The 17,679-nt window shown below is 35.1% G+C and overlaps 1 protein-coding gene across 2 annotated transcripts in view; it reads left to right on the top strand.

Moving 5' to 3' along the window:
* The first annotated feature begins 2,853 nt into the window (after positions 1-2,853).
* The window catches only part of LOC110441772, a 56,814-nt gene continuing 41,988 nt past the window's right edge, over positions 2,854-17,679 (top strand). The window contains exons 1-2 of one of the 2 annotated variants that reach the window (XM_021485020.1): positions 2,854-2,985; positions 9,191-9,321. In XM_021485020.1, the coding sequence (XP_021340695.1) occupies positions 2,967-2,985; positions 9,191-9,321 (150 nt within the window). In that variant the 5' untranslated portion in view covers positions 2,854-2,966. Of the gene's footprint in view, positions 2,986-9,190; positions 9,322-14,530; positions 14,588-17,679 lie in introns of those variants that run through there. The other variant, XM_021485019.1, reaches the window with a different exon arrangement.

Here is a 17,679-nt window from a genome sequence, read left to right as displayed (position 1 = left end):
TACGTATTTATCTAAAAATTCAAGGTGGATATAGAAATGAATATAAACGCTGTCATGTTAAATAATTCGTTTCTAAAGGAATACATTATTTTGCGGCATTTTCATACGTGCACACATATAGTGAAATAAATAAAAAGGTTCATAACTGGAGCCGATTTGTTGCTAATAAAATCTTGTCAATGTATTAAGTGATTGTCTTGTTTTCATTTGTTATATATTTTGTCGGGGATGAGCGCGAACGCAGATCCCCTAACTCATAAATTACGTGCCCGAGTCACCACTAGGGATCGCAGAGGTCAGTCTGTCCGTAGTGCAATGGACAGATCTCACCCTGGGGAAACCGCCCTTTTTACCACGGTTTAACCTCCCGGCAAAGGTAAGTATGACATCCTGAAGATGGTCGTTACTTATGAACCGGTGAAAAGATCGAAGATTTGCGGTGTTCACATTGAAAAATGAAAAATAATGTTAAACGTACAATGACACCTGTCTTCATATCATAATAATGTAAGGTCTTGAACAAATACAAGGACGTTTCTCGTGTTATATACCGTCAGAAGTTCAACAGTAATTCTAAAAAGACAAAAAACGGAAATTGTTTGGTAGTATTACAGTTGTAAACACGGGAAAACCTATGACCTACGTAAACTGACGTATATTCTACAATTACTTTAAAGACTCTACGACAATGAAGAGGCGAATGGTGGTTTAATTACATAAGAAACACATTCGGTATTCAGAATTCATAAACCATGTATGTTGTCAATACAATGTTGTATAACTGTTGGTGGTGTGTTTCACATTAATGTTTGTATACTATAGATGAATAAAAAGAAAGTACTCGTATACATTGTCATCAACGTAGACTGTACGTTTGTAGGAGTTATCCCCTTTTATTTCCTTGCTCCAGCATTGAATTGGCGACTGGGAAAAATAATGAGAATTAAAATATGTTGTATTTTATAACAATAACCTCACCAATATATATCATTCCTGCATTGTTAAATTGAGATGTTGTTCTTGTATTAGAGATTACGATTTCTGGAAAAAAAGAGTATTGTCTTAATTCAAACAGACAATGTTAAGGCTCATGTGTTCAAAACCCTATGAATGGTATTTAGCCTTCTTTTATTTTGATTTTTCGAAGATGAGCACAAGCACAGAATCCTTAGACAACAAATTACGTACACACCCGAGTTATGTTCTCCCTTATTTTAAATTATAGGTCAGGCCAGTGTGTTCGAAGTTAAATGAACACGCTGACTTTCCTGTCTAAATTTCTTTAGCGGCACATATCAGAACAACTAATTCTGTATCTATTGATGAGGGTGAACACAGATATCACTATATTAAGCATATGTATATGGAGTTTAATTCGGGGATTACCTATCCATTGCAATAATTATACTAACACTAATTTGTTAATAAATTAAAAAAGTTTTCAGGGAAGATTTAAATTAAAGGGACTTCATGATTCATTCATGAAATGGCGTCTATTTCGCAAGGAACACATTTTTACGCGACTTTGTTCATATTTCGAATAGATTGGTTTATGGAAATTAACAAAATAACTGCCGATTTGTTACAAAAGAAATATTTTTCTTGTTAATATTTTGAGAAATATATTCTTTTCATTTTATTTTGTTGGGAATGAGCGCGAATGCAGATCCCCTCACTCATAAATTACGTGACCGAGTAATCAAAGTCAGTCTGTCCGTGGTACAATGGACAGACCTCCTCCCGGAGAAACCGTCCTCTTGATCACGGTTACCCCTGCTCAGGAAAGTATGAACATCTAAATGGATTCGTGTCTTATAAACTGATCCCAAAATATAAAAGTTACGGTGTTCTTATTAAAAAGATGATAATGAAAAGATAAAGTTCAATTACACCTGTCCCCACATTTGATTAATTTGACATCCTGAATACGGGTCAGGACATTTTTCGTAAATTGAAATACAGACAGAAATTAATCTTAAAATCTAAACTGATAAAAAATGGAAATGATTTGGTAATATTGATGTTGCAGAGAAGTAAAAACGTAAGTCCTACGTAAACTGATCTACATGTATTTACTTTAATAAGCTATGATAAATTGAATATATATTTCTTATGTTATATTTAGTTAACGCTGTTCTTAATTGTAACTTATTTAAAATGTGTTGTTTATTCTCACTTTATATATAGGATTTGAAGACAAATACGCTAGCATCGAAAATGAAAGTAAATGTTCGCTAAAAGAGCATATGTATTTTACATATTAACAATGGGATATATGTATTATGTACGTTGTACCGGATAGAAAACTTTTCTTTTTTATATCGAGGACCTGGTTTTGATTCAAGAATATGATCTAAGTGACTAAACAATACTTGGTACAGTATATTATATAGTAAATGTCTTTCACCTTTGTCGGTAATGACGACAAACTCCTATCCTTTCATTAATTAGGAAATAACGTGATTCGAGCCATAAATGTTGTAGCGATCAGCCCGTCAAAAAAGTTATGATTTTAAAAGTTAAGTTACCAGAACTAAATATATATAATAAATTTGTCAGGAAGATCAATGAATTAAAATGAACAATTCTTAATGTAAAAAAAAAAATAGATTGTATATTGCATATATATATATATATGCCTAGAAATACATAATACATACACATGCTTAGCTAGAAATGAAAATTAAATTATCAATACACTTCTGTCATTTGGAAACAGACGGAAATTAAATAATCCAGTTTATCAATTGTATTCACAGCTACGCATAATGATGACACTGTCGGTAGCTTTACAAAATGAAATAATGAATGCTCCCTATTAGTTGATAGCAACGCCCAATGAGCGATCTGTTAAGGCTTACGTCCACATGTAAACAAATCGGTTCTGCTCTGGTTAATCCTGAAACAAACAATATGGATCGAGAGACCGGTCATGATCTGATGTCAGAGTAGAAGTCTTCACCGGAATGTCTGATCCAAAAAAAGGTAAAGCATGCAACAATGTTTAACCAATTATAGACATGTATAGTGTGCAAGCAACATATGCAGGTATACTCGCGTATATAAGGTGTTTAATAGCATTAAAGGACCATGTAACTGACATAGCACCCCTGCTATAGCTACTATTTATGTGTGTGTGTGTGTCTAGCTTAGTGAGGGTGCATGTCAGCCAAAAGATACCGGTCAAGCGACCAAAACTCCTTGTCACATTGTCAGACAACATCGTTGGTATAGTGGTTCAAATACAGTATATTGTAGGTTCGCGATTGTAAATGTAATCTCAGAACTATAACATTGTGTAACACGTACATGTGTCTAAACTTGTACATGTATATGTGGCTGTTTAGTTCGTTCAGTTGCACTGATTGATAAAATCGGTTAATTCCTTGTGAAGGTTGCTGCTCTAGCAATAATGCTACAGATTGCGATCTATTGCTTGGAGCAGTTGCATGAACAAGTCGGAGATACGACAATATCAGTAATTGAAACTCTCAGATCAATCAATCGTGCATATGTTTATATACTAGTTCCGATTGTGTCATTCACACCACTGACTTTTATTAACTTTTATATATACATTTCCATTAAATAGCATATATTGATCATCGTTATTTCACATTGTCCTTCAATTCCCAACAGAACTGACAAATCTAATAACTGAAGGTATAAACCTGTTATGTTGTATTATTTGGCGTTTAAGGAATGTATTATGTCTTCTAAAAAGAAGTGTTGTTTTATGTTAAAAGGACCATTGTAACCTTCTGTAATAACCTTAGTGGTTTTGTTACATGACAATGAATGTTTTTATGCAAAACAAATATATATTGGGCTGGTTGACGCCTCTCCCGTATAGTCTGCATGTGACTATTATTTCACCTCAGCGATCCATGTCACGATAAACTATGCATTGTCTGATTTTGACACGTCTGCTTTAATCTAATCATGATCAGTCTTAAATACAACTGGCCGACAGGTGAATTCTTATATCTGCATACTTCATAGGAATGGACTTTGCGATTTCCATGAACATTCAGTTATAATTATGTTCAAAGGGGCCCTTCTAGTCAAAGACAAAACAGACATGTTAACACAATTGTATGTGATCTATTTTCAAATTCAAACCAAGTAGTACGATGGCCGACAAGAGCCTGACAAAAAGATATGAACTTTCATATCTTTTTGTACCACGGTACACTTTGATATGGTACACAAAGATATGAAAATTCAAATCTTTGTGTACCATGTAAAAGTGTATCATTTTACACAAAGATATGAAAATTCAAATCTTTGTGTACCATGTAAAAGTGTATCATGGTACATAAAGATTATAAAGAACTTTACAAAAACACTCTTTACTTTCACATGTATATGTACCAACAGCCGATATCAGCCGGCAAAAAGATATGAAAGGTTCTCACCTTTTAGTACCGTGTTACACTTTTTTCATTTCTTGTTGTACCACCTATGGTACAAATAGATATGAAAAAAGTGTACCATGAAATCACGCGTTACACTTTTTTCATATCTTTCTGTACCGCGGTACACTTTTGCGCGATACAAATAGATATGAAAGCTTCTCTCCTTTTAGTACCGCGTTACACTTTTTTCATTTCTTTTTTGTACCACTACAAAAAGATATGAAAAAAGTGTACCACCAGAGCATCGGAATGTTGTTATCGGACACTATGACCAGACCTGACCACAAATAGTGAAGCACTAATTACAACGTCGAAACAAGTCGTAAAGTTCATTAATCACTTCTGATGAAAAAGAGTTAGTTGCAATTGTGTAAGTATAGGGGCCTTGACAGGGTCTCCAAAAGGGATAAAGGACATCTGAATATTTTTGTCATTTCCCTTGTTTTGAAAGATGTCCAGATTAAAAACGAATCGTACAACTAGCTCATCGTATTTCCATCCACCCCCATTTTGTTTTGTTTATAAAAAGGTAGACTATCCTTCGAAGTAATTAAATTGATTGTCCCCTGTTGTCCCCTTGTCCCCTACGGACCCCGTCGGCGTTTTCAACTGGTTTGGAGTTTCTTTCATTTGAGAAGTTGAAGACGCCGACGGTAGAATACATTAGAAATGTATTAGAATAATAATCCACAATGACTTCCTTTTTAAAATAAAACATTTATAAAATTCGGTAAAGGATATTTATTGAATAGTTGATTTCAATTTAAATGAGTAAGTAATAGTTTGGAAGCTCATTTGGTGTAATAAAAATAACAGACATTCCGTGCGATAACATTTCATTGTATGTGATGACAGCCTTATCGGGGTGTAATTTGTCATACTTGGTAACCTTTTTGTCTGATGGTTTCACATGTTTCTGTACCATGGCTGTTTTCGGCCGTTATTTTGGTACAGAAAGATACAAAAGCAACGGGTTGATTTTATTTCTGCTTTCATATCTTTGTGTACCATGGTACACTTTTACATGGTACACAAAGATTTGAATTTTAATATCTTTGTGTACCATATAAAAGTGTACCATGGTACAAAAAGATATGAAAATTCACATCTTTTTGCCAGGCTCTTGTCGGCCATCGTAAAGTAGCATGTCAGTACATAAAGCATACTGACGGGGAATATGTTAATTCTTTAGGGCTTTAACTATTTTATCGTGAATGTTGGAAGTTAATGTCCCACATTTCTATAGCTAACAAACTGTTTGGAATTTCCGATCTATTTTCATTTTATTATTTTCTTTGAATGATCCATTGCTCCTTTACTTACTATTCTATCATATATATTATGAATTTACTTGCATCAATTATGCATCATCATTCTGTTGGTCCTCAATATTCCTGATTAGATCAATATGTTCTATGATTTGTAAACACTCCGGATTCTAAGTGAGGTCTGACCAAAGCTTTGAACAGACATGTGATGCTGGTACCTAAACATATATGTAACACGGTTTGCATTGTAATCAGTTCTGCAATTCTGTCCGCTGTTTTTCCAATGTATGTTAAATCTCAGATTTTCATCTCGAACGTCCCCAAAATCTTATTCCGAACATATTCTCTAATAACCCAAATCTTGTCATGAATCATCACTTTTCTCTTCGGCTCAAGGAAACAGTCTCATTTAAGGGGTGATGGGGTAACAACAGCCATTTGTTTAACTATTTTTCAAGATTGTCCAAATCTGTTTTCAGAGTCTTAGCTTCCTTCTTGATATGCCTGCATTATTTTTGATTGTGTCTTTTGTAAATGAGAGAAATTGACCTTTGAATCATTAAGTAAACTCACAACAAGATTAATATTTCCAGAAGTGTACCCAAATCGATATTCGATCGCATGTTTCCTTTTGAAATTGGCTCCAGATTATATCATACAATTTAATTATTCTCTTTTAGCCTTAAAAGCCTAACCTGACTTTAGGATGATAGAACTTTGTTGACAATTTTGAAGATTTTCCGGATATGTTTCATAATTTATCGGACCTTTTAATCTTAATCGCTTATATCGCTTTTGTTTGTGTTATCTACAAACAATAAGGATATTATGCATTAGGCTTATCGTTAACGTAAACCACGATTAAAACGATATCTCCTTCAAACCTTCTTTGTGGATTTTCGCCTTTTACAGGATACAATATTTTGTTGTCAATCCTTTCAGGCTTTCTGGTATGGATTGTCCGGTCCTAGTGATTTCTTTACGTTCACAACCTCTAAAACTTCCCCATTCAGTCGACAAATATTTTATTTTTAAATGGTAGATGGACAAATCTACTCAGAGGAAAGTTTCCTGAAATTGTCTGAGTGAAAGCACTATGACAGAAGACAGCTTTGTCAGTGTCATTCACTATCTTTCGTTTGTTTATTTATTTTGATGTAACGATATCTCGACCTTTCTCTGTTTTTTTTATTTGTTCCCAGTAACTTTGTTATGTAATGAACTTTAAAGGCACAGTCACCTCTGTGTGTGTGTGTTACGGTCAACTTTCAAGATACAAGATGGTAGACTCGGCTGGTGGATTCTTTAGTCCCCGAGGTTTGCTGTAACCTTGGTGGCCATAGTTACATCTTTTCAGTAGTGGCATTGTTCATAATATGCCTGTACACACTTTACATATTATTCTATTTTAAGTTTACCATCACCCATCTAAATGTTTAAATTCACAATTAAGGGGTTTCACGTACCTGCCCCTCTGTTTCAACAGTAGTTTACACTATTTGGATGTCCAATGTTTTGGCCCCTAGGATCACAGACGAGTCCTACAAGGACGAAACAGCTGTATGACTTGGTGTAATTCATGTTTGGCTTACTATACATATTTCACAAACTTTAAAGGATCTTCCTTAATTCCCATTTTATTTGGTTATGCGGTGTTTAAAACTCCTAAGTACCACTTCATTTGAATATGCAGTGTTGAAATATTTTACCCTTGTTATCAGTCCTGATTTATTTCTCAATACATTTAGCCTTAAATGAAAACCAAACAAATAGGCCCGAGCAGGGGCACACTTTTTTCCCACAGGAATGCCTAAAATATGCTGGAAAATTTTGCCACCGAACTCAACAAAGCTATTGTCAACCTGGCTCTACATCATTCCCACAAACGCATCCTTAGTATATTTAATTTGGCCTTTGTTTTCCTTTGCACCAAATCTTCTCCAAAATGAATCACCATTATATATTGACATCGCCGTTTGTCTTCTTCGAAAGAAAACCACTCTTATTATAAGAGAACGACGGCGTTCCTGCAGGTTTAATTTGTATGACCAATTGATAGTATAAAGAGTCGAAAAGTCAAAGGTTTTAACAGAAGAGACATTTTTGAGAAGAGTATGATCAAAATTGATNTAATTTCCGTTTACAATCTTCACTTAACTCGTTCATACCTTCTACTTTAAGATTATGGAATGAGCTTGACACTAATATTAAAACTGCACATTCTTTTAAGAGCTTCACAAACTGCCTCAAAAAACAAAATGAAACATTTAAAGTGCCTGTTTTTTACTTAGCCGGCGACCGTAAGTTAAATATTTTTCTAACCAAACTCCGTCATAAATGCAGCCCTTTAAATGATGATCTCTTTAATGTTAACCTTATCAACTCTCCTATCCGTGCATGTGGATATCCTAATGAAAATGCTCATCATTTCTTTTTTACATGCAGTATATATACTGATCAAAGATTTCAAATGTTTAAAATTCTTCATGAATACTTACATCTAAGCTTAGAGAAATTATTGTATGACCATGAAGATTATTCGAGTGACGAAAATAAAAATGTATTTATATATGTTCAACAGTATGTATCGAGTACTCGCAGGTTTTAATATGGTCACGTTCACGGTCTCCTCTCCAACAGTCCTCATTATCTTTCATATCAATTTCTTAGCTTGTGTCCGTATTACATGGCAAAACGTGCACTTGTGTCTTCCTTATTAGTTTAGTAATCCTCTATAATGTTTAACTTTCTTTTAAGTGCACGAGAGCTAGCGTGAATGCAAGAAGTGTGCGTGTGCTTGAACTTTCTGTAAATAGTTCCACTTACCGTTGTATATAATGTATGCAATATAGGCATGTGATGGGCCATTCAGTTACAGTCAGTGCGGTGGAAACGAATTTTCGAGAAAGGATGGAATGAAAAGGAGAAAGCCACAAAGCACGGAACGTGATGAACTGTTGAATAGCTGAAAGTATGGAATAGTGCCAGGATATCACTGCGCTGGCTGTGCTTGATGGTTCCATTTTCATGACACTATAATACTATAATTTGTACATAAAAGTAAGAATGAATGTGTGCATTATATGTTGAAAGTAATAATCTCTCTCTCTCTCTCTCTCTCTCTCTCTCTCTCTCTCTCTCTCTCTCTCAATAATAGATAAATGTAGTGATTTAAACTATGAAAGCCATCTTATGATGTGTATATACAATTATTTATCTTATAAGGAAAGGGCGTTAATAATGTTCATGTAACTTGTGTCCAATCCTTTTGCATTTGTTTTGGCAATAAAATATGTTTAAACGAAATCAAACGATCTTTTGATAGGAGCCTTATAATTAAGTGGTATTAAGGTATACAAGGCCTGAAGACAATACATATATTATTTGTGTCTATACCCGCTGTAACCGGTCTCTATGTGTTGTGTTGTCAGTACGTGTTGTACGTGGTAAATGTTGTCAAACGCATTGTTTTGTAGTGGTGTGACCGTTTTCTCTTTGTTACAGACGCCGAGGCATACAGCGCCTACCTCCGGACGAAGATGGGCGAGTCCCTAACAGATGCCATTGCGCAGGTCATTGCCACAAGACCACGTGACCCCATCAACTTCCTTGCAAACTCTCTGTACAAGTCAAGGGTGAGTACAGCGTGTTCGCGATGGATGTTTGGTTGTCGTCGTTCTTTTCATTAGATATTTTAAGTAGTTGATATAGACCACTGGTAACAGGGTACTGTGTGTCAGCGGACGCTTGTATGTTATGAACTAATGCAATGATTTACCTAACATTAGGTATATGCTTTCAGTTTTATTGTTATAAGTAAAATGTTCTTGACAAGATGTTTCTGTGATATCTGCAAAGACTGGATTGAGGATATTATCGGCGTCGGGTTAACTACAATTTGCCCTTTTGTGGAACTTTGAAATATTTGTGAAAACCCGTGACTGATGAAGTGCCTGTTTGATTTATTCAGAACATGAAGTCACCAAGTATACAAGTTGCAATTACAAGACGTCTTCAAATGCCAAAGTGGACTCCGGGAGCAACCGGAGGTTCAATAAGTCAACCGGAAACACAAAGTGAAACGTGTAATGTTACAAAGCAAGTTGGATCACCTAGACCGGCAGGTTCTGTACAGACAAGCATGGGACCGAGTGTACCTGGCGGGGCAAGTGTGGGGGGTGTTACTGGTTCTATGAAGGACGCAGACGAGGACTATGACTTGGGATTTGGTGGTCCGACAGCGTACGTCCACGAGACTGTGTTGTCTCTATTCTCTGGAATTGGGGACATGTTCGATGACGATAAAATCAGCTGAGTAACTGATAGTCTATTGATAGTCGCGCGTTAATTATTCACCCTTACCGTATAACATGAATCCTAACATTTAATTGTGTGTAGTAATAATTTGCAACTGTCACACATAATGAAGATTTTCAACATTATGCAAACCGTTGTTGTAGGGTGACTAATGGATAGGGTAAGTAATCTGCCGGTTCCGGCACCATCTAAAATGGCATTTTGTCTCTGGCACGAAGCTTTATATACAACGGAACACAAATCAGCCTGGAACACATTTCGGTGCGGACTCTCGACGTACATATGTAACTTGGATACGGTTATCCCATAAGCAGGATGGACTATACAAGTTCGGTTCATGAAGTAACTAAACCACAACGGATACATACGTTTTGCTAGGGATAAACCCTCGTCATCGAAGTATGGAATGGATACGCATTCTTTGTGATAAAATTGGAGTTGAATACGTATGCTGAATGTGACACCAACGTCGCCCTGTTGTGAAACAGTTTATGTGATGTCTTCCTGTGTTGTGCCTTTATACTTGTTCGGTGATTATATCTGTGTTGAGAGTTGGTACGTCTTATAATACGTACAGTTCATGACAGCAGTGTAAACTTTGACCTCACAAAAACCCCTACGTCACAACAGTTTGTGACACTTACATAAATAGGATTGCTATTGTGACTTGATTTTGTTTATTGGATTGGAAATTGCAGCCATGTGTTCTGAATATAGGATGAAAGAAAATAATATGTAAGTGTTATGGAAGAAAAACTCACCTAACCTGCCGTGATTAGTTATTATGCATATTGTCCGTACAAGATGAAGAGGACTCCACAAACTATGGGGATATATAACTAGCCAGTACTCGTAGAGGAACCTCTATTCCGATCAGTAAACCACTCGGACCTTTCCGTCAAGTATATAAACAAGGCTTACTTTGCTTGCCGGAAAGGCCCGAATGATTTCCTAGTAATCAAAGTCATTGCTTCACATGATATTGATACGCTTACAACTTTGAGAACAGGGCGATCATAGGAATTGATGGATGTAATTTTACTTTAAATCAGTCAAGAAGAGAAAGGGTCTTTCTTCCGCTTTGCCGCTGGCCTGACCTGTCTACGCAAGTTGTCTGGATGGCACAATAGCGATCGGTTGTGATGGTCTTATCATTATCCTGGATGCTGTGGATTTTCATTGTCATTTACTAAAGAATATATCTAGTCATACCATGACAATATGGAGTATAAAATATTAAAACATGTAAGAGAGAAAATGGTGTTTTTTCTAATACATGTATCGATTTTGAATTCATTGTTCGTTGTTGTTTGTGTGGTGTTGTGAGTCCATTTAAATGGTATTTGACATGTGCATGTATATAATCGATGGCTTTTTAAAAGAAACCCTCAGCATCTCACTACACATTTAGATTCGTTTGAATTAGTTACCCTACCTTAATACCTTGCACCCCGACAGGATATGTGAGACTGGCTCTCTCCTCCCTCCCTTCCATACAGTTTGCAGCAGCGATACTCCGTCAGTCTCCATCGAACCGCTGCAGGTTTATAGACGGTACTAGCGTGTAGTATACAGATGTTATCCAACACAATATTCGGAAAGGCCAATCTTTCACATTGCAAACATCTTCTCCAAGAGATTCGACCTGGCACATGTTTCCTGTTGGCTAATTTTCCCGTTTTTTTCTCATTCTTTCATCCATATCCCTTCTCATTATTTAACTTCTGTACACTTGACGTCGTTCTCGAGTGTTCGCCTTTTCCGGCAACGGCGAAAAACGGATACATTTAATCTGTTGATCTCCGGCGCAAGTTTTTCCGATAAAATCCCTCAATTCCGGTATACTCTTTGCTTCTTTCGCCATAGAGTACTTGCTGAACGTCCCCTTTCCGTTAGTGTTTGTATCCATGGCTCGCTGATCTCTGTGAGTCTGGAGTCTCTTAGCGTCAACACCAGTCTGCTTCTACAACTTTGAACTGCTCAACTGCCGATCTCAATGGTAGTTGCAGTTCTGTCGAGCTGCTAAGCATGCCGACCGATACATGTATGAGCTCCTGTACCCATTCGCAATCTTCTCGAAGATTTCTTCTATTGACGTTGATATTTCATACAGTTGCAGCATCCATGGAATATACATATCTTTTACTTCATCAGATGCCTTAAGTGGGGATTTCTCCATATGCACTTGCCTTTTGTCCTTGTTGTTCTTGTTCTTGTCAATGAGTTTGTCGTTGATCTATTTCCCTGGGCACTTTGTCGGGATCGCGTAATTGATGGCTTCTTTTCTTGGACTTTAAGTACAAACAGCCGGCTGAATCTAACATTCTTCATAATCATAAACTTCATTATTTGCGAGATTTTAATTGCAACTACGAATAGGTTACCAATTCCCCTTGAAGGAAACAAGACTCATCTAGCAGGCAATGTGTGATTGTTGTAATTGTTAGGTCATTCGAGACGCCATTGCTGCATGATAGATACCAGACGCCATCCTGAAGGTATTCGGGATTCTCTCTCTGTTGCGTTGATAAAACATGAATTCCCTTGGTGAAATGGCATAACCTGTCTTTTTTAGTCTATGCCATCGTTGGTGGGGTGTCGGGGCATTTTTACCGAGTTGATATAAACACCTAAAACCTAATGTTATTCTTTTCTCATCAAGATTGGTCCAAACAAATTACATCTTGTTAATTGTTAAAAGTAACAAAAAGGGTATCTAATTAGAAACACCGTTGTCAAGACGAAACCCTAGCATCAAGGTTCACGTGGAAATGGAGTTACATCAATGATTTAATGACGATTAACTCTGAAATAATGTTGAAGCCGGATTGATACCTTATAATAATAATAATAATAATAATAATAATAACTAGATTTGATCAAGATCAAAACACGGGATTTCCGACAAGGAAATGATCAAAGATATGTTCTCGGACTGACGATGGCTTTTAAACGTTTCCCTTCCCTTTGCTTCCCTTCTCTGACAAACCTATTTTGTAGGTTTCACTTGTTTATTGACATGCATCATGATGCATTGACCTTGAAACTTTATAAATCTCTTTATTAGGATACAATCTTTAATACATGTATGTGGTGTAAAAGTTTTTTTGAAGAATTTTGACTTTTTCATTTTTTGATCATTTGACCCCTGTGACCTTGAATAAAGATCAAGGTCAACGAGCTGAACTCTGTATGTAGCCAAATATACATGCTATAGATGTGCCAAATATCAACTTTTTATGTTTCATAGTAAAGGTGGAGAATAGTTTTAAGTGCAATTTTTTGAAACTTTTGAATTTTGGCGGGAAAATGAACTATTTACAAAGTGACATATCTTCTTCATTTTTGATGTTGTGACCTTTAAACTTTCCACATAAACTAACCAGATCGTGTTCTTTAAGATGTGATAAAAAATTAGCAATTTTTGATATTTTTATTTTTGACCTATATTTGACCTCATAGCGAGGTCTTGAACTTGACATATTCTCTGATAACATGTCATGGGAAAATGTTAGCCCCGACCAATAATAAAAGGAAAACATAACGAAAACAATAGGGATTTCTATCCGAAATGGAAATCCCTAATAATCATTTATATAGCGCCCTATATAATTTGTAAAATTACTCTAAAACGATATACAACATACCTTGCGTGGAACCAAACTTGACTATAAGACTCTTCAATCTTCCTACATGATTTCTTTTAACTCTTATACAAGTATACCAGGTAGAAATTGGGCGTTTCGAGTTCCTTCATTCAATCATTAACTTGATTTATCGTTTAAAATTTTATGTTGGCAAAATTAATTCCTTCACATAAAACATGATTATTGTGGCTTATGTCAGTATCACTGAGTTGTGCTCAATATCTTAATAGAAAAGTTAGAAAATATCCCAAGATTCCCCTACAATATCCCGAAATTCCCTGTAGATTTTACACATTATTGTTGCGTTTTGTCACAAATATTCTGGTTACTTTTCAACTCGGTTCTATTAGTCTTTGTGATAGAAGGGGAAATCATATGCTTTAATGTCAACATATATATCTACACGTTTTATATATGTAGATAATTTCCACGTTGAGTGGCATGGGCACATGTCATAAATGTGAACATATATTTAAAGAGTTGTTAGGAGCGCCAAACCATATAGCATTTATTCATATATTTTTCAAATAGGATTGAAAATAGATATAATGAATAAGATATATTCGTTACAAAGTGTTTTTTCATTTTCTAATCAACATAGATGTAGGTTCTAACATTTTCATATGTTTTTAAGATACATGTGTTTTATAGGTTAGTTGAAAGATTTGACTAAATTAACCATTTAAATTAAAGACAGGATTGATTAAGATATCTTCAATGAAACTAGAGATATCTTCGATTCAATTAAAGAGCTTAAGATACAATTAATTTGAAGATATATTTTAACGTACTGTACGTGCGTAATGTGGGGATTCTGCTAGTTAGTGATTGATTAATGATTTCTCCCTGGTCTATCGGAACTCTTCATTTGAGAAGGTATGAAAAATGCCCGTATCGAATGAAGCGGTGAACCAGGACAGTCGTGCGGCCCATAAAGGTTTGCTAACATCCGAATTGTAGGCTCATTTGGTTCAGTTACCTTGTTTTCTATCCTCTTACTCCCTTCTTTAAGAAATCATGACTTTCGATATGCATGTCACCATGGTTAAGGGTTAAGAGACATATACACTGTCTTTGGTTATACATGTAGGCCAGTTTCTATCGACCAGTCAGGCGCTGTTTACATCTGTGTACACAGAGACCGGGGTCAGAATATATGATAGAATGCAGTGATTACGCTATAATAATATCTATTCAGAAAATATAGACATATTACAATACATCAATATCACAAAGTAGATTACAGTACAACATTACATTTTTCGACAGTACTTTTACCATAAAATAACCAGATAACAACATTGCGCAAGTAGCGCACTACAATATGAGATCAATAGATTAGACTTTTTACCGAAATTGCAGCCTTTTACCTAGGATAACCCAAAAAGCTAAAAGCTTATTTCCATTGGGGTCCTTTTAAGGAAACTAAAGTACAATTTTTAAAATTGAGTATTGGTGTTAAACATTATTTGATAATGTGGACATCATTCATAAAATAAACTGCTATTCCATTAATTAAAACATGATGGTCAGTTTAAAATTACACATAATACTTTCCTCCTTTTAAATGTGAAACATACAGTAAAATATTTAATAACCTAAAACATAGAATCATTTTATAAGTTCACATATTCACTTTCTTGTTTTCCTTTCATAAGCTTCTGTAAATGACTCTTCACCTTGGATTTAATAGTGAAATTATTATTTTCACTTTTGATGTTTTCAGGAAGTGAATTCCAATCTTTGGTACCAGATTCAGAACATTTTACATTAGGAACAATATAATTACATAGATTTGAGCGAGTACTATGCAGATATGGATTCTTGTTAAAAAAATGATACATATATTGAGGAGCTTTTTCCATGGAAAATATTGAACATATGGTTAAGTCTAAGTTGCCTTGCCCTGGTATTGATATCCAGCATGTTTACACAACTAAAATCTTGGTGTGCAAACTGTGTCTATTATGTACATTTAATATAAATCTTATCACCTTGTTTTGTGCCACTTGTAGATTCTTTTTAATTTATTTTGACAGTCCTTCATACCAACTAGCACTTGCATATAGTCAAAGGGGCATAGAATAAGCGCAGAGCACAAGGTCTTTCTGGATTCGAAAGACAAACAAATATTGTTCCTATACAGAAATTTTAATCTCTGATTAACCTTTTTAGTTATGGAATCAACAATCTCTTCACCAGATAACAAGTTGTTAATCATAACATAACTAATCATAACATACAATCCTCTAATATATACCAAGATATTTTACACATGATGTAACTAAAATATTATGATTATTACAGCTTACTGTAAAACTCTCTTCACCATAAACCTTTTTTTATTTTACGCTTTGGACCAAAAATATAATACTCTCAGTTTTTCCAAGATGTAAAGATAACTTATTATCGACTAGCTAGTCATAACAAGATTCCAGCACTGATGATAGTTTTCTGGATATAACCCTAGGGTCTTTGTGCGAAAAAAGAATAGGCGAGTCATCTGCATATAACAAATCTTTGCAATCTGTGTCAATGCTGATTTGCATGTCATTGACATAAATAAAAAAATAGTAGCGGTCCGAGCAAACTACCTTGAGGTACCCCGCAACTTACATCACATGATTCAGAGTTCTCACCTTGTTCACAATTTGTGTCCTACCAGAGAGACAGGACCTGAACCACTCTTGATTCTATACCAGTAACAGACAATCGCTGACAGACTATCGCTGAGAGGAGCGAGACGACCTATTTCCATGTTCATCTATTTAATTGTTAATGTGCGACGGATCGTGACTTATGTCTCTTTTGTTGTAAAAAGTAACTGACAGCTAATTAAAGTGTTGCTTTTTTCAGCTTTAAAAAGGGGTAGCTGCATGTCAGGAGGGGTTTGGGTTACATACCCCAAGGACCGCCACCACCCTACTACTGTGATAATCAATATAAAGTTTGTTTTATTCTTTCGTCGTGATGTTATTCATAATACTTTTTTTATATATATAAATTTGAGAATTACAGCGATTTTCCTAGCCCATTTTTTTCACTATATATACATATTTACAATGTTCATTACTTAATTAGTGCTGTAATATCAAATAAGAACAACTATAAGTAGTGGCTGTACTCTGTCATAGCTGTAAGATTACTGTTGAATGAGATCCCTCAATAAGTGATATATTATATAAGCAACACCAACTTACAAGGTAATGTGCCGTGTAAATCAGATTCTCAATAGGACATTAAAATAACATTTGAAACACTATTCAGAATTATTTTCAATTATAATACTACATTGTTTTGGTAGGTTTTAGATAATTCTGATTATAATAGTTTGACAGTAAATTAAAACGTACCTGTATTTCAACCCACAGATTAAAACAAATGCTTCCATGATTCTTGGGACTTATTCTTAGAAATAAACCCACCTAAATGTATTTATCAGACATGCATGGTAACATATAGCACATATTTTATTTTGTAAAGAGTATTGTACCAAGTACATGTAATAATAACAGGTAACATAAGTTATAACTGGTCTGGACACAGTCATGAATGTATAAATAATGAAAAAATATTACCTACATGAACAAAAAAATACACACTCTCATAAACTACAATATATATGAATAATAACAATAATAAATATTTGAGGACAAACAACATTATGTGAATCCAGTCTAATCAGATCCCTGATCATTATGACATCATTATGTGAATCCAGTCTAATCAGATACCTGATCATTATGACATCATTATGTGAATCCAGTCTAATCAGATCCCTGATAATTATGACATCATTATGTGAATCCAGTCTAATCAGATCCCTGATCATTATGACATCATTATGTGAATCCAGTCTAATCAGATCCCTGATAATTATGACATCATTATGACAACAGCAGTATATGGAACTGAGGCTATTTCATAGATAACACTTTCAAGGAATGTCAGTTGCGCTGAAAGAGCACATTGTCATACTGAGGTTAAACTAGATTCAGGTTTAGATACTGTTGAAGTAAATTCAGGTTT

Source organism: Mizuhopecten yessoensis, unplaced genomic scaffold (assembly GCF_002113885.1).
Source record: "Mizuhopecten yessoensis strain PY_sf001 unplaced genomic scaffold, ASM211388v2 scaffold716125, whole genome shotgun sequence".
Lineage (NCBI taxonomy): Eukaryota > Metazoa > Mollusca > Bivalvia > Pectinida > Pectinidae > Mizuhopecten > Mizuhopecten yessoensis.
This window is presented reverse-complemented; position numbering and strand designations above follow the sequence as displayed.